The sequence below is a fragment of the Dufourea novaeangliae genome, unplaced genomic scaffold (assembly GCF_001272555.1).
Source record: "Dufourea novaeangliae isolate 0120121106 unplaced genomic scaffold, ASM127255v1 scaffold172, whole genome shotgun sequence".
NCBI lineage: Eukaryota > Metazoa > Arthropoda > Insecta > Hymenoptera > Halictidae > Dufourea > Dufourea novaeangliae.
The window spans coordinates 1,580,396-1,598,895 of NW_015374058.1; the positions used below are offsets into that span (position 1 = coordinate 1,580,396).

The 18,500-nt window shown below is 38.3% G+C and overlaps 1 protein-coding gene across 1 annotated transcript in view; it reads right to left on the reverse strand.

The window, feature by feature from the left end:
• LOC107190108 (protein phosphatase PHLPP-like protein) overlaps nt 1-8,162 on the reverse strand; it is a 116,097-nt gene extending 107,935 nt beyond the window's left edge. Inside the window, exon 1 of the mRNA XM_015578841.1 lies at nt 8,112-8,162. Within this exon, the coding sequence (XP_015434327.1) occupies nt 8,112-8,147 (36 nt within the window). The 5' untranslated portion in view covers nt 8,148-8,162. The remainder of the gene's footprint in view (nt 1-8,111) is intronic.
• Between the last annotated feature and the right edge of the window lie 10,338 nt (nt 8,163-18,500).

Sequence of the window (18,500 nt, forward strand, 5' to 3'; positions counted from 1 at the left end):
GGTTATTGTAATAGAAAATTTATATATCGTCCTATTCATTTCCTACTAATTCCTACATTTATCATCAATTCAATATGTAATACATACTTAGATTACTGATAATTATAAGAAACTATCGATTCTTCGTTAGTCGATTATCAGTACCGTTTCATTATAACTCTGACGAGGAGCAAGGAAGTTTACTTCAAGAATTTATTAATAATTAAAGGAACTCTGTCCTCCCATGTCAGAGGAAGTACTAACTAGACTGCCTATATTTATGGAAACATAAATTTCCACAAGCTAATTTTATAAAAAAAAAGAACAAATCAGAAGTTTTCTTATTTCATAATATGAGCCATTCATTTGACGAAGTGACTAACTCCACAAAACTTATCAAGGAAATTCATTTTAAATATAAAAAGCTAAGCACTAACCAAGTGGTTCTGCAAGTGCGTTTGATTATTTCACTAATTTTCTGTTCCTATAAAATATTAAACAAACTTCCTAAATTTTAAACTCAGTTTCCTCAGTTTACAAACTACTGCAGATAGAACAATTAATACTAGAACTACCAACGATAAATGCATATTTGCTTCAATCGGTGGATAAACGTGAATAACTTTTGAAAATTTAGAAATTTAGAAATTGACTAATTCCTTCACTTTCATATCGTAATAAAAGGTTGCAAAAGATCTGAGAAAATGTATTGTCATAACATTTTAATCGTCGACAATTGTATACGCGTTAAATGCAAAAAATTAAATCTAGAAATAACCATAAGAAACACAAATTCACCAGATTCGTTGGAAAAACACTTTCTCAATTTCGTCGCTGTCGACCACTTAGCAGAGACAATTCCTCCGCAATTTTCCGGCGTCGCGAAAAGGCGCATCGCTCTCTCCCTCCCCCACTTTCTATGCATCCCGACGAGCCGTAAAAACGTCAGCGTTTCACCGCTTAATCCGGGTAACAAATGATCTTAAAAATATCCGTCACGTCACCCCGTTCGCCGTCAGAGAAACGGAGGGGGTGGGCGGTTGGCAGTTTGAATCGCGGTAAAACGAACGACGAGACCTGGAGGCCGAAACCTCGATTCAGCCTTGCAAACGCGCGGGTAAAGCGGTTCATTTAGACACCAGTCGTACGAATAATACGGATAAATGACGGCTTTTATTCGACACGGTGGAGTTTCATTCCCCTCGTTCCGCGGATGGAATTCCGATAATTATTAAATCTCTCGAATTTTTCGCCCCCCACCCCGTCTCAATCATCATCACTCGCACGAAATTCACAATCAAGCGCAGGCTCAAAGGGAATTAAATAAAGGGAGTTTGAAAAACTAAACGAACGTTGGATTATTGTTATTACGATCGGCAGCTTTTTTTTTTAGGATTCTATGATTCAATGAATCTTTGAGAGAAACAACAAATTGATGGAATTTTTTTAATTTCAAAGTTTAATGATTTTTTAATGTATGTAATAGTGTGGAAGTGGAGTTTGTGTGATTGTCAAATGATAATTAAGGAAAATATTAAAAAAGGGAATGTCTAGCGTTAATTAGGTATGTGTTGTGACGTTGTCAGTCGTGTTGTTTGAACTGTAATTTTCGGCGCTTGTGCTTGAATAATTTGTGTCGTTGTTGTACTAAATACATTCATTTGTATTTGTCACAATTGACTCATTATTTCCTACAATAGTGACTATACAGCTGCTGTTTAGGGAATCAGAGTACTAAGAAGATAACGATCTATCGCTGACCTTGTTACTTGCAAAAGTGCTCACTATAATGATTTATGGTTATCACCTTTTCTTTCTTGTTGTTGCAAAATTATAAATAACAAATAAACAAATTCTTTATGGAATTTCCAAGATTTCAGTGTTTTTTTAAAATAAAAATCGTCTGAGGCTTATAGCAAGTGCTCCTTAAAAGTCTCCGACCCTAAAAGGGTTAAAACGAAAAAGTTTCAGGCAGACATGTTTTCGAGTTTGCATTTCTTTTGCAGGTATTTTTACGTGAAATCCCTTTACACAAATCGTTCAAACGTTTTTTCACGTAAAAATCAACTGCAAAATCGTAAATGATCATATTCCGACTTTGGGATAAAATCTCCCCTGAATCAAAGTTACTCCAACCTAAAGTATTGAATTTTAAACAATCGTCTATGTCAGGGGTGCCCAACCCTATGTCTAAATGTAAGTTTTCAATAAAATGTTACGTAAAATTTTTAAAAAATTTTATATGTTCAAATTATATTTTTGGAATTAAATATTGTTTTTGTATATTATGTGTACTATTAACTATCTCCAACTATAAATTTACCTTGAAAAAGTAAATGGTACTCGCTGCTTGACCGATATTCTAGAATGTGTTCTTAGATACAAAAATATAAACCAATTATAAACAATATAAAATATCGAGTTGAAGGGAAATCTCAAAGTCTATTAGACTCGTCGTCTGTGGTCGTAAAGTATTTACATACACGTAGACCGACTCGAGTATCAGAGGCAGTTGCATCCAGCCGGTGCTTCTTTCAAGAGGCTGGCCAGCTATTTAAGGTTTTAGCCGCCTTTGATTACTGACGCGTACCTCGTTATCTTTTAGAAGGCAGGCCACGTCGTATTCATTATACAAAGTCGCTCTTCATCCGCGGCCGACGCGACTGGGGGACGAAACGGGTGGATCGTTTCGGCGGCGGTGCAAGCGAATTTCGTATCCGTCAGCGACGGATGAAAACGGGGAGCAGAATCCCAGGAAAGTAAATCTCGATGCCTCCTTTTTGCCTCGGTTCTGTTTGACGTTGTTGCCTTCGTTTCGACTGTACAAAGCTATGCTTCGTTACAAGAAACGAAGGAAACAGAAGGTGGGGGATGGACGACGGCGAAGATTGAAAGTATGAAAGGTTTCGACGAGCTGTTGATCTGGGATCGATGAGAGGAAAATTAGGAACGTAGGATTCATTTAACACTCTACTGGACAAATTAAGGTTTAGTGTACGAAAAATTGTTTATATATCTGGACCCCAGAGTCAGTCTATTTTTAAAAAAAATTACATTTTATATGTTTCCTGTATCATATATTTCACTCTTCCCGATGGTGAAAATTATTTCGTTCTAAGTTATTTAGTTTTTAATATAGGTAGATAATAGTCTAAAAATTATATTAAGTACATATGATTAGATCAATCTGAAGTGCATCGCATGCAGGAATTAATGCAAATTTCACTATTTCTAGATATAGAGATTTGTCTCTTAAATCCATTCGATAGTAGACGGAACCGATTTTTTCTCGCTCGATTTTTACCGAACGGTTCCATAATTATAAGGTTTTCGTACCTTTGATTTAAAGGTGCGACTTAATACACCCTGGCTGTGGGTCCCAGATATGTAGATATTGTTTAATACTGACCAGTTGTACATATGGAACTTGGATTTCCAATTTTGAAGGTTTTAGGTTCTTTTTTGAAAATGGGATTTAGACTACGGATTTGATAAATTTATTGCAATCATGAACGTGTTAAATACCATAGAGTAAAAATTCTAGTAACGAATAGAATAAATTTTATTTCATTTTAGACCCAATGAAGCCTTTAATAAAAGAAACAAATCACTCACGTAATATCAGCTCAATAAATGAAGCTTAAATGATCTGAATTTGCATAACGTTCCGCAGTCTACTCATGACTTTAAGGTCACAGATTTAGTTTAATTATGACTCTAAATGTGTTCTAAATTTTTTTGTTGAACTTACTACATTGGTTAATTGTGGAAAAAGACATTCTCGTTTGATTGATAATGGCAGAACTGGTGTGTGACTTCAAAGTTACACTGGCTAGTAGAGGATTAATGTAATAGGGGATTAAACATGACGGGCCAGGGCAGGTAGTATAACTGGATTTTACATGTGAAAATAAGTCGACAACGTACCTACAATACAATTTTTCCGCCTGATGCTTCGTTTCCGAGATAAATGAATTTGAAAATTCGTGTTGACAAGTAGAAACGGAATGGAATAAACAGACGTGGTAGTAAAGTCTTATTCAATTGCATTCGTATCCAGTAGACTTTCAAATGCAATTATCTCGGAAACGAATCATCATACGAAAAAATTTTATTCCACATTCTCGACTCTATTTTGCATGTAGAATCATCTTCCATCGGGTGGTATCACTATCCGTTTGAGCCTACACTGCATGTTAGAGAACGTGGTTTTATATGACGCAAGGTTAACACGGTAATTTCGTTTTTCGATAAATATTAGTAGGTTACGCACAATAATTTGAAGAATTTTTGGAATCAAAAGAAGGTCCATCTGAGTTGACACAAAGTTAGGTATACTCTACTATGTAAATAACCTAATTGTACATAATACATACAGGTTGTAACACTAGAACTACAAACGATGAACGCATACTTTTTTCGATCGATGGATAAATATAGCAAACTTTTGAAAATTTAGAAATTTATAAATTAATTAATTTCTTTAATGTCGTATCGTAATAAAAGTTACAAAAGATCTGAGAAAATAACATTTTAATCATCGTTGCACGAGTGTATTGTCAAATCATGTTGGCTTACTTGGTAGTTCTAGTGTTAATATATTGTATGCATTATGTATGGAACAAGTGACTAATCAATTTTCGATATTTTCAACGTAACATAAATACACACACAGCTACTGATTTAATTTTCAGTTTCGTTAGTAGTATTAATACATAAAATATATCGAGTAAGGAAACAGTTTATACGTCGATTCGCGGATTCTCTGTTTGGAAATGCTCAATGTTTACGGTACCGTCGATATTTGGAAATCGATGCGCCTCGAGATGCTTTTATCAACTTTCTCTTTATATATACATTCGCTAAGTAATGCGTATACAGGAAATGCGGTCGCTCCGAATCTCCGATAACCAATAACACAACCTCCTATATTTCGGGTCAGGTTGAAGCAGATATTCAACAAGGTGAGTGGCTTTAGAAGATGTCCGCGTCTCATCGTTTCTGAGTCGTAAATGGAAATGATACAACGTTCTCGGATTCGTATCGTAACTCTTTATAATAATAAAAAAAATCATTCGACCGGAGGTCATTAGTTCAGATAGTTTACAGGTTTCAAACATATCAAACGTTTTAAATAATTCAAATGTTTTAAACAGTTCAAAGGTTCCAAATAATTCGAATGTTTTCAAACAATTCAATTATTTCAAACAGTTCAAAGGCTTCAAATGATTCAAATATGTCAAACGTCTCAAACAATTCAACCATTTCAGATAGTTCAAACGTCTCAAACAATTCAACCATTTCATATAGTTCAAACGTTTCAAACATATCAAACGTTTTAAATAATTCAAATGTTTTAAACAGTTCAAAGGTTCCAAATAACTCGAATGTTTTCAAACAATTCAATTATTTCAAACAGTTCAAAGGTTTCAAATAATTCAAATATGTCAAACGTCTCAAACAGTTCAACCGTTTCAGATAGTTCAAATGTTTTAAACAGATCAAAGGTTCCAAATAATTCGAATGGTTCAAAAACTTCAAGCAATTACAATGCCTCAAACGTATTAATCAATTCAACCATTTCAAACAGTTTCACACAGTTCAGACAATTCAAACTTTTCACACAGTTCGAAAGTTTCAAGGTTCTCGATCGACCAAACCGAATCACAGGTCCCATTTTCAACGTTACATCTACAGTTTCAGTTCCATTCAAGTTTTCTCCAATCGCGACTGAAACCGAGCGTGAATTACATTTATCCTTTGTCCACGGTAGAAAATGATAGCCCGTCCTTCCTGCATGCTTTCGCGAAAATGACGAAACGAAATCACGCGACTTATCCCATCACGGAGGGCGACAGCCTGCGGTTCCCCAGGATTTCCGGTTCGTTCTGTCGCAAGGCGTCGTTAATGCCCGGGCACGCGATAAAGCCCTGCGGGAATATTCCAGTTGAGATCTCTCGTATTTTTTTTCATCGTGTCTCCTCACCCTCCCCTCCACGCTCCCTTTTTTTCAGGATCGTCGTCGTTTTTGCCGTCCTCCTCGTCCTCGCAATCCTCTATTCCACTGACAATCGAGCTTTCTTATCACGTTTCGCGATCATCGGAAACTTTAAAGCCACCCCCTACCCGCTCCCTCTTGGAGGCTCTGGTGGCCTTCGTTTGGGAAACGGTTATCGATACAAGCTCGAGAACTGGTTCTCGTTGCTCCGATGAAATCGGATTCGATCGACGTCCTTTATCCTTAATCGTAAACGAGCGGAATTTGAAACGTACCCCATTTGATTTTTGCGTGAGCTATCTGTGAAAATGTGAGACACTATAGTTGGGTTTAATTCGAATGATTCGAATAAAAAAAACGGTTAATTAAATCTGTGGTTTCGTGTGTATATTTTAGTTGGTTGTCGGGAATTATTATTCGACTTCCTTGAAGCACACGCCTTCTTTGATTACTAAAATAATAATGATTGCCCGTTTCACGATTTCTGCAGAGGAAATTCTTAGATATTTGTATTATGTGGAACTTCTTCAATTATTTTCATGCTATCGTGAATATTAGATTTTATCAGATTCATTAAACTGATGGAATATGTGTTTTTATAGTATTGGACCGATCAGATATTGGTGTGCAGCTAGATATTACGTGATAGAGATTGTAATTGGTGAACATATCATAGACTGTTTTCCATATATATAAGGAACAACGTTCTAAAAGTAAGAAGGATAATAATTAATAGTTTAAAAATTTAATAAATGTGATCATCAGAATATTGACTGTTATTTTTATATCTCTGAATTACACGTACGTTAAATTTATATACGTTTCATATTCGATGCATTCGGAATTTTGGTGCAAATAAGAACCAAATGTTACCGCATGGGGAAAGAAGTACAAATACGTAGAATAAGATTCGTTTATATAAGGCTCCGTTTTCGAAAAGGTTGACATTGAAAATGGTTCCTATATGCATGCACTTGTGCTTGCGGCAAGTAGAAATGGCAAGTAACGGTAAGACATGTTGTCCGAGTTGTATTCAAGACCACACATACTCGAAGTTTATTCAAATTCTGTTTTCTCGAAAACCAAACTTCCTACGAAGAATGAAATTGTATTCTGGTTTTTCAATTTACGTGCCCATGTAGAATTTATTTTCGGTAGTGCCAACACTTTCGGATATTCTCAAATATTTTCAACTATTTTCAAAAATTTTCGAATATTACACATTAGGGGCACGTTAATTTATTCAACGATAGCGTGTCACTCAAACTACGTGTTCTGTACTGGAACTGGTAATACTAAAAACTTGCCAAAATAAAGAAATACTCAAGATAAACCCTATTCCAGCTTTCCTGCAACCTTCACTTCGAAATGGCGTACAATCCATCTTACTCGGGTCTATCAGTTCAGTTGAGAAGGAAAACTCTTCCATTACAATCTTAAATCCTTCACGAGTCTCTCTCCAACTCCTGTGATACCCTAAATTCTAATACCCGATAAACATTCCCTATCGTTACACTGTGAACGTTTCTGGAAATTCACATGTCCAAACACAAATATGGAAAAAAGGTCAATAATGGACGGAATTTCCTTTCCTGAATTGAGGATTTCATTGATGATGAGGTATTTGGATTATTTCAAATATTCGAAGTGATCAAATTTTGGATTGCATTGAATAGGAATCTAAACATAATATATTTTTTCACACTTTAACGTGAAATTCTTTTCATACTGGCCTTTACAATTATTTGTTTTTCAAATTTCCATTCAGTACAATTCTTTTACTCGAATGTTCAAATAATACGAATACTCTATACTATTCGAATACTCCGTACTATTCGAATTATTCGAATTCTTGGAATAAATTATTCGTATTCGAAATTGTTCGAATCGAGGATTTCAGTATCCTCAAAATAACACGTAAAAAAACACTTATTTCCTTTAAAATCGTTCCTCTATTGCATTTTGCAATCCACGAAACACTACAAATACCGAAAATATCAGCAGTCCAATTATCATATATTCCCCCAGCATCCTCTATCAACGTGTCCAACTATCACCCAGAATTCGCGCAACTTACACTCGCTCTCTCCCGTAAATCAAATCGTTAATTAGTCGTAAGTTCGAGTCCCCTTACCTGTATAAACAGAGACAAGTCGTCGCCTAACAGCATGTCCCTGCAGACATCCCTGCTTGTGGTGTCCACGGTAAGATAGACGAGGCTGCTCTCGATTCCGGTGTGGATCCTGACCCATCCGCTTCCGGTCCCGACATCCACACCGACACCGGAGTCCCAGGAGGAATTGAAGGTCTCCTGTAGCCTGGCTACTTTCGGGCTTCTCGTGTCAGACAATGGGCTCTCGCACTCTATCGAATCGCTGCTGAAACTGTCGATCTTCCGGTCGTCCAGCGGTTCCTCGACCTCGATGATCACCTTACCGTCCGGTTTTTCGTTATCGAATCTGTCGATTGCCTCGTCCAGACTCTCCAGTATCTCGTGCTCCAAGGCTTCCTGATCGATCGCCACGGCCCCATTCCCCACTTCGTTGTCCCCATCCGGCTGATCGATTCCGTTCACATCGTGTGTTTCCCTTTCGTCGCGATTCCCCGGTACGTTCGATGTCTCGCGACCAGGGCCGTTCCCGTCATCGATTTTCACTTCGTTAGACCGATTGGTGTAGCAGCTCTCCGGGTATAATCTCGAGCTCCCTAGACAATCGGTGTCTTCGCTGATCGCCGCGTCTACGTGCCTCTCCGTTGAATCGTTCGTGTAAAAAACGGCGCTCGTGTGAGACTTCTTTCCCTCTGTCTTCTTTCCTTTCATAGAGTATTCGGTCCTCGTGCCAGCCAGCCGGACTTTATCGTCCTCCGGCCCGTAGAAACCAGGCTTCGCCGCCATGATGAAGTTCTCATTATCGTAAAGGATCCTGGACTTCGCGGACGTTTTCGTTCGTTTCTTATCGAACGATTCTACACGATCCTTCGAGCCGCCGGTTAGCTTCTCGCAGTGATCCTTGGAGAACGTGAACTTGTTGACGTCCACTTTTCGCTGCCTCAGCGAATCCTGACTAGCCTCGATCAGGCACTCCGTCTTCGTTCGATTCTTACGGTTTGCTTCCGCATACAGACGATCCTCTTTCCGTTCTTTCTCATCGTTCAAGGTCGTCCGTTTTTCTATATCCTTCGTTACACCGTTCTCGATCTCCTTCGTGTGATTCCGTTTCGACTTCTGCTGGAACCTCTCGTAGTTCGCCAGGATCTTCTTATTCAATTCGTGAATCAGCTCCAGCCTCTTCGAGATCGAGTCGTTCGTCTTATCGATCTTTTTCCTGCCCCATTTCCCATTCACGGTATCTTCTTCCTCTTTCTGGCCTGACATCCGACTCTTCGTCGACCCAACGGAACGTCTTTGCTTCCTCGTGACCGAGGAACCCTCGCTGGGTGTTCCGATCTCGTACTTCGAGTCGCTTTTAATCACGTTCTCCTGCGCGTCTGGTCTCCCTACCACGTCCACCTCGATCGACCAGGAGCCACGACGTTTCTTATCGGCGTCCGTACGAAAGCCAGACACGTTCATCAGCTCCAGGTCGGCTCTAACGTGTCGGGTCCCGCGACGCTCGTTCGAGTTGTCGTTGATGGCCTGGTTCCCATCGATTTCCGGTTTCTTTCGATTTCCGCTGAACTCGATCCCCTTTCTGGAGTCTGGTCGGACTGCCAGACCTGTGCTGGATCCGCTGCTCAAGCTGATCCTTTCGTTCAGCTCCCAATTGATCGCTGGCCGGCCACCCTTTGTATCGGCCACGTTTCTGCTAACTATGGGACAGAGACCGAGCTTCTGATTGAGATCTTGCCGGGGAATCGCTTGCCCAGCTGTGTTTGCGGCCGTGCGCAACTTCAGCCCTCTGGTCGAAGACAATCTACGGGACCTTCTCAGCTTGCCGGACGTGTTTGACACGGCGGTCTCGCCGGGTGATCCGGTGCTAGCGATCACCATCCTGATTGCGGATTGTTCCACGGCACTGTTGGTCTTGCCCCCTTCGGACGGGGCTTAGAGGCGTCCTTTATGGGTCATCGTTCGCGACCGGGATTTCGTTCGACCACGAGGGTGAGCTCGAATGGAGCCGGGTGAACGTCTGAAGCATCATTGAGACCTGGTGGTTCCTCCTCTAATATCGTGTGCGATGCTTGTGTTTTATCTGTATGACAGAAGAGGACGGATTAGAGGAATGTTAGTTTTAACGGTGGCTCGAACTGTCTTGGGTTGCTTTTGAAATGAATTATTTAATGGATAAGAAATGGGATTTTATTGGATTCTATTAGGTGTACAAGTTAATTCGTGACCTTCTTTTCATAGAATTGTATTAACATTAATTGTACTCTTTTTTTATAGGTATGTATAGTCTTAATTAATTTTAATAATCACGTGGTTATATAACCTCTTTAACAGCTTATGGATGTGGATTCGATATTATACATTCGATATTATTTTCCAATTTCCATACGACATTAAAGCGAAGACCACGATTTCCGTATCGCTGGAACTGTACACAGTTTATTTGATTTCAGCCAGTAAATTGTGCTCGTAAATCTCCTTACTTAAATCCTTTAATGTTATTAAACTGGCGGATACACAGCGTCATTTCTGCTTCAACAAATACGAAAGCCTCGGCCACGATAATTCCCAGCCGGGCGAATTTGCACGTGTTTAGAGAACGGCCCGCAATATCATTTCAAATATTATCGAACGAATATTCTCCGACTCTTCGTGCGCGGTGTACTAACACGCGTGCAATTTACCGTTCTCCCATATCGCTGACAATATCGACAGTCTCGCCCCCGTAATCTTCGACGGCCACTCTAATTCAGAACGAGTAGCCGTTGTAATATAAAGTACATCGAGCGGAAACTAGTAAAAATAAACGATGTAATATTTTCTCGAATGTCTCCGTGAATCGATGGGCGGGGAAAATATTTTCTGACCAACGGTAAGGAGCTTAAGTGGAGATCTGAATTGGTCGGGTAGTAAAAATTTGGAGAAACACGAACCGAAAGTATGCTTGGGCTGTTTGACGAAATCGTTCTTTTTTTGAGAGAGAAATTTCTTTTTTATATTTCTTCTGAATAATTCTTGAACTATTAAGCGCGTTTTAATTTCGATTTTGGGAAAGTTTTCATGATTATTGTAAAGGTTGATTTAGTACAAAATTAATTTCTTTTTGAATCAGTGTATGCATAACAGAAGTAATTATATATTTTTCTAGTTTCTTTAATTTTTTTGAAGCTATTAGTCCGAATGGACAATAATAATTTTAATAGTAATTGAAAAATTAAAACAAATTATAAAAAAAAGTATTAATAAGAATACTCATAGGAAAATACATTTTAACGAATTAACATCGGCTTATGAGAAAAAAATATTTCATTCTATACAAATTTGTACCTCGATCTTTTAGAATAAATAACCAAGTGAACACGATTTTGTAAATGTGTTCTTTAACTGTTTTTATACGTTACTTTCTAAACAAATGACACGTCCACGTCTCACGAAATGGTAATTTTTCAGACGGCAAATGTTTCCAGATTTTTGAACGTGACGCATCAAGCACGGTTCAGAATATAAAGGATCAACGAGCCTCGAGAAACCAAGAATTCAACGATAACTTCATATTGTACACTTAATCGCAAGGCCACGATTCCTTCCACACGTGCAGAGGCAGAAGAACACTTGACATAAATATCGACTAACACTTACATCTGCCCGTCCTCGATGGAACAAAGGAATCCCGCCTATGCTCTTTCCGTAACAAAAGCCCCTTGGAAACGCACTTTGTTCCACTTTCACGGCTATCAAGGATGCTTCAAAAAAATATCTCCCTCGCCATTGAATCCTCTAGTCGACACTAATCGGGTCTAACGTCACGAATGGATCACTGTCTGTCACCCATCGAACATTATTATCGAGTCACCACTTCGACTATTAACTCCGTGTGTAGTCTGAATCACGATATCGAATACTCAATCACAGACATTCGTTCACTTCATGGAATCCTTAAGTAAAAACTTATGGTAATTGAGAGAACACTTCGAACGCATCCCTAGATTCTTAGTTCATCTTTAATATCCTCAAGTTGTTAGCAGAACAAAACGCTTCTATTCAATCCTCGTTCATACGTAAAATCACAAAAAGACGTGCAGTTTAGACACCACAGCCATGTCACTTGCACCAAAGTAATTTCCAGGTAATTCGTAATTGTAGGTTCTTAGTTCACTTTCAATCTCCTCAAGTTCTAAATGGAACAACACGTTTTTTATCAATTATCATTCATGCAGAAAACTTACACGTCACTACAGAATCACTTGCACTAAACTGATTTCCAGGTGATTGTTAGTCTACCACCAACGTCTTCAAGTTCTAAACGGAACAAGACACTTCTGTTTAATTCTGATTCCCAGAGAAATCTTAGATCCAGGTGATTATTGGTCTACCTTCAACGTCCTCAAATTCTAAACAGATTAACACGTTTCTGTTCAATTCTGGTTCTTGCAAAAGTACAGAATTGGAAAAGGATCTACACAACACTGCCTTATCAAATGCATCCAACTGATTTCCAGGTAATTCCTAATTCCACGTGATTCCTAATCTTCCACCCACGTCCTCACCGTCTCCACAGACCAAAGCTCCCGTTCAAAACCTCTAAAATCGCAAAGGCATCTGTAATCCACACATCCCCACGTTACCACACGCACCGAATTAATTTCCGAGTATTAACATTGCTATCAATCCAAAACTCAAGCAATCCAAATTCGCCCAAACAATCTCCCCAAACTGTTCACGTCCTACTGATCACAGTTCTCATATCACCACACACTTTACACCCGCAATTTTCCCAAATCCATAAACAAAAAAAATGGGTTTCACAAGCACTATTCGATCATTCGTCCATATCACCTAGAAACACCGTATCTCAACCTCTGTCGACACCTCTGTATACTCCGATTGCTGGATAGCTCGAACTCGCGCGCGTATTCGAGACGCCGCGAGGCACTGACGGTGCGTGCCCCACACGGGATTGTGTCGTGTACCGGCCGACATCATGAATATATCGTCCGGCCACCTGTCTGTCTCTCTACCTGTTGACCACACCGTGCCCCGGTCGCGCGGTACACGTGGATCGGACGAGGACAGCCTGGTAGATACAATGAAACGAACGTTGGGAGGGGGAGAGGGACGACGGAAGTGGGAGGACGATGGATTTAAGGGAGTAGGAGATGAAAAAAGAGACCGATAGGTGGGAAGAGTCCCGAAAGAATGGTGTAGAGGGGAAGGGGGTTAGAATGCTACTAGGGGAAAGGGATCGTCGCGACCGAAGGGAGGAAGGAATGAGAGACAGTAGCATCTCTTTTCCACGTGGTCCGTGTTCCACGTGGTGGAGTGTGGGACCCAGGAGGTGGGAGAAGGAAAGGAACATCGTTCGACTACCTCCTACTCTTTACCAGCTGTCGACCCTCGTCGGGGGAACCATCGCTGGGAGAATGATGCACTTCCGTCCCCTAATACGCTCTTCTTTCCGTCCCGACGCCTCGGATTAATTTCAGTCGCGTTTCGCCGTAGCACGATCGAGTGCTTTGTATTTATTTTTTTCGCTCGGCAAAGTAAGGGAGAGTGAATTGTCTTTGGCGAGAATGACCAGTCGCGGTGGTTTGTGTCTTTTTGGATGGTTTTTTCGGGGGGTTTTTAGGTTCGGCGTTGTTTGTCCGTTTGTTGGGAAAGTTTAATTGCGGATTTTTAGGTGAATGTTGATTTTTGTAGATTAGTTTATGGTAATTGGAATCCTGGAGGAATGCGTTCTGGTTATTGAAAGTTCTGTAAGATTCTAGGTGAAGTTGTAAAAACATAATTAGAGTATCGTAAATTGACGAAAATTTCCGGCTAAACCAACAAACTGCAACAAATTAATGCAACAAACAGTTTGATTTAATCTTTTTTTAAACATTGGTGTATTTGTAATGGTTTAATTTCGATCGATGTCCCAAAGAACGAAAATAAAGTAACATAGTATCTATTATTATGGGTTCAACTTCATACTATAGAAGGTTTCAACAATATAGATCGCGGAAAAAACATCAAATTATTGGTAGCAGCATGATAATTAAACTGTGGATGAAGAATTTGAACTTTTGATAAAAATTCAGCAAAACTCCTTTTTACTTTTGATTTCATAAACCCTTTTATCGTAAAAATGAATTTTTCCGTAGCTTCAACACGTTCGCTATCAGGTGTTCCAATTTCTGAATCAAGATACAATATTTGATAAAAGCAAAATGTGTTTTGCAATATTCCCTTATCTTATGTTATTAATTACACTATATCTTATGTTCTTCATTATCTCCATTTTATGTATTTTTAATGTCTAATGAAGAAAGTAACAACATTCCATTGAACAGAACGATGGAGACCTATAAAGTGCTGAACATTTTCGAAATTATATGACGGTAGCGAACGTGTTAATTTCTGCAAAAAAGTATCTGAAAACGAACACTTGCATAAACACCCGCAGTCTAATGATAATTTACGGTCACTGTCGCCTACAAATCGTCTATTACCTTTCTGCGTCCAGAATGTGCTGCAGATCATTTAAGCCAGAATCTCCTGATCGAGGTGTCTCTGGAAGCGTAAATTAACGTTGTGAATTCCGTAGGACGATATCGATCTGTTCTGACAGAACACCGTGTCCCCCGAGCTGTTATTCAGAAACAAATGCAGACTGATGGGATTAATTGCGTTTCCTCGGGAATGAGAAGTTATGGGCGTTCGGTCGAAATTTGAAAGGCATAGGGACGTAATTTACATCTTGGAAACGTAAAGCGTTGCGCCTAGGGAGTGATTAATGGGCTTTCCGTTAATGAATCGGATAATTAACGATCTTGGTGAACTGCGATTTTCGTGCCGCTGGAAAATCCAAGATGATAACTTGCATTTTTGCAACGGACAGCCCCGACTGCTCGTGCATTCAGAGGAGACTGTGCCTACGTGCATTTCTAAAATGAAGAAGCAAATTTAACTGGAAATTAAGAATGTTTTACGAGAAAATCATATTCTACTATTTTCTGCTATAGACTCGACTCAAAAATTGCAATTAGACGTAAATGTCTGTCATAAACAATATTTCCCAGTCAGCTTGCGTAGATAAGAAACTATTTTATCTTCTGGTCGAAGCATTTTTTCAATGTTTAACTACATTTTATATGAAATTTGATACACTTTGGGAGAAAAAATATATCTATGCAATAGTGAATCTTATTACTAGACTGCAGATGTTTATACATTTATAACGTCCCTTAGCTTGCAATACGTAGCAAAATAAAGATTATCTATGCATTATTATTAACATATTAAAATCCATAAAATTGGAAAAAATTTCTGTGCAATTTTGTTTTTTCTATATTTATAGTGTTTATAAAATTGTAAATTTGCATATACATCCGCAGACTACTTATGACCAATTGACAATGCTAGTGCTGCTGTAATACTACGTTAAAAATTACTTCCGATTATGCTACAACGATTCAGTTTTTTTTTTATTAAGATACAGCCTGATGGAAATAATTTTTACCTGATATTACAATAGCACTGTCAATCGATGGTAAAATTCACTAGTGCATGGATACTTTTTTCTTGCACTGTATTCAACTTATTTTTGTAAATTACATTTCCATAATTCATTTTCATCGACTAGTTCCCCTCTTTCTTTACATTATTCCACCTACACGTATCCAATAAAAAGCACCAGAGTCAATACTCTGGAAATTCAAATGAATCGTAAATATAAACATTCTACGACATACTGAGTAATCTTCCAAGTCAAACAACGATGTAAAAATCGACAACAATATCGAGCGTAAAGTTTCAAGGACGTTCAATCTCTTAAGGTCTCGTTCCTTTTTTCTTTCCTTTCCACATCTTAAATTACAGATCCTTGAAGAACGGACCAGTTCACTTTCGGATACGGCTTGGCACTCTACCAAATAAAATGATATCGATCCGTGGATTTCGTATTCCGAACACAGTCATCCCCTTCACTCCCCTATCATCGAGGTTAATGAAATCTAAACAAAGCTGCCAATATTTCAACTCTGATTATCGCGGTGTTGGATCAACGAGGGGAATCATTTTTCCAACGTTGCAAATTTTTTTCTTTTCCCGTCCCCTATAATAGTCCCGAATGATATTCGCTGGATCAGACGATTCAACGTTTTGGCTGATTAAAGTAAACCGAAGCCTCCGATTTTGCGGGCGAATCAAATCGAAAAGCCATTCATGTACACTGGGTAGCCCGCATTTCGATTTACTTTCTCTTACATTCTTATTAACTGTACCATAGAGAAATTCTCCACGCGAGGATTACTCGCAACGCGTCGTTCCCATCGCCGGTTTCGTGTCTATTACGAACGTATACTTTTTTTTTATTTCTATTTCCCTTACAAACGACGGCGCTGATGCGTGAATATCCGTAGTTGATATTACTCGCGGATTGGAGGTTTGAAAGGAATTATATGTCCCTCGATGTTCTAGTAGTTTTTTTTTCTCAAGATGCATTGGATAGTGGAATGTTGGAAAAATTAGTTATTGATTTTTCACGAAGAAATGGAAATGCTTTTAAACACTTCTGAAATACTATTATTGTCGGAAGTAGCTTGATGAAAAAAATGAACAATGACAAAATGTGATATGTAGACCTTAATTTAATAAAGTTTTATAATGTGTCTTTGTCAACGTAGCAGTCTCTAGTATAGGAACCAAAATTCTGTCCCATTTTATTTTTTGGATATTATTATTCGAAATGGGGAATTTGCATAAACTTGTGCAGTCTCGTGATATGTTTAATTTTCGTTAAAATTGAGATATTCAAGGAATGTGTTTCAATTAATAAAAGAGATTGTATTTTTAGAAACTTCGTAATTTTTTTACACTTGAACAAACTTTATAATTCCTGTATGTACTGCGAAATTGGGAAAACCGCAGATATCACGTTTTGCCATCTGATCACAGCTATAATTTACATAGTTCCTTGCATTTATTGCATTACTATATAGGAACTGTGACTATTATTTTTGGATTAATTATAATATAGTTACGTAATTCATTATTTAACCTAATAAATTTCTCACTAAAAGAAGTATTATACAAATCAGTGTCCAGAGAGAACGTCAAGAAACATGTATTATTCATTCGACCAATTATTGTCAGTTATGTGTCATAATTTGGCACAAACGTATGTATATTATATAATAATTTTAACATTGTATAACGAAAAGCAGATTAATAACAGTTACCACCGTGAATACATATATTCCGGATTATGAATGCACGAGAACAATTATTTCTAATGAAAGATACTCCCAAAATAAATCATCATAAGTTTATTTCAGTTTTTATTGAAGTCCATTGTTTCTTCTTTGTTTTTATATAATTTGTTCGTATTTATTTGTATCCACATGCGCCCATATTATCAATTTCCACGAAATTGCACTCACAATACTTTCAAAATAAACAGTTCAAACAACATTTATACGAAAACGTTTCATTTCAATTTCACAGCTGCAGAGATTCACAACGTAGCAATTCATATTCCTTTATCCTGTACAATATCATCATACAACCTTCGATACATGTTTTCGTATAGTGTTTTTTTCTTCTCTGAAATTCGACTAATTTTCTTGACTAACTAAAAAGCTTGTTCGTTACTTCAACCACACGAAGATCAAAGGATACATTGCTCGACCAGAAATCGGAACAAAGACATTCTCGAGACGTTAAGATTCACGTGCCTTTCTGTTACCGGAAACGAACGTCCACGGTAATCGAGTTTACCCCAACAAAACACAGCCATTCAGCCGAACGAATTCCGGAATTGAAGTATTATACCATGAATCTTGTAGAAATTCAGAATACACCTCCTTCCTTCCACGAGAATCCCGAAACCGCCACGCATGCTCGACTTTTCCCACGCATCCTGTTCACCGATTCAACGTGCGTGTCCAACTTTTCAGCCAGGAAGCGGAGCGAAGGTGTGTCGCGTACGCTCGGAACACCACGTGGTCCCACAAAACGGCTCCTCCGGGCATGTAATCGTTTCGTCGTCGGCTGATATCGACTTATATTCACGATATAAGACACATTTCTCACGCTCTCAACCCTCTCATTAGTAATAAAAAAAAACACGGTAATTTCAAAGAATTTGTATTTGTTCTTTTATTTATTCATTCGTTTGGTAATTGCTCGGACAGATGTTATTAGCGATTGGTCCAATAACTGCAACTACTACGTAATTATTAGTCCTTTTTACTATTTTTACCCTGTTCCGACCTAAATTATTACTTGTAAATAAAAAAAAAAATATTTCCCGAATGCCAGAGAAATAAGAAAATTAAATAGAAATTGTTTATAAACAATATTATTCATTAAACAATTCCTAAATATTACTTTCGAGAGTGTATCCATCGTTAAAAATTTAAACTATACTGT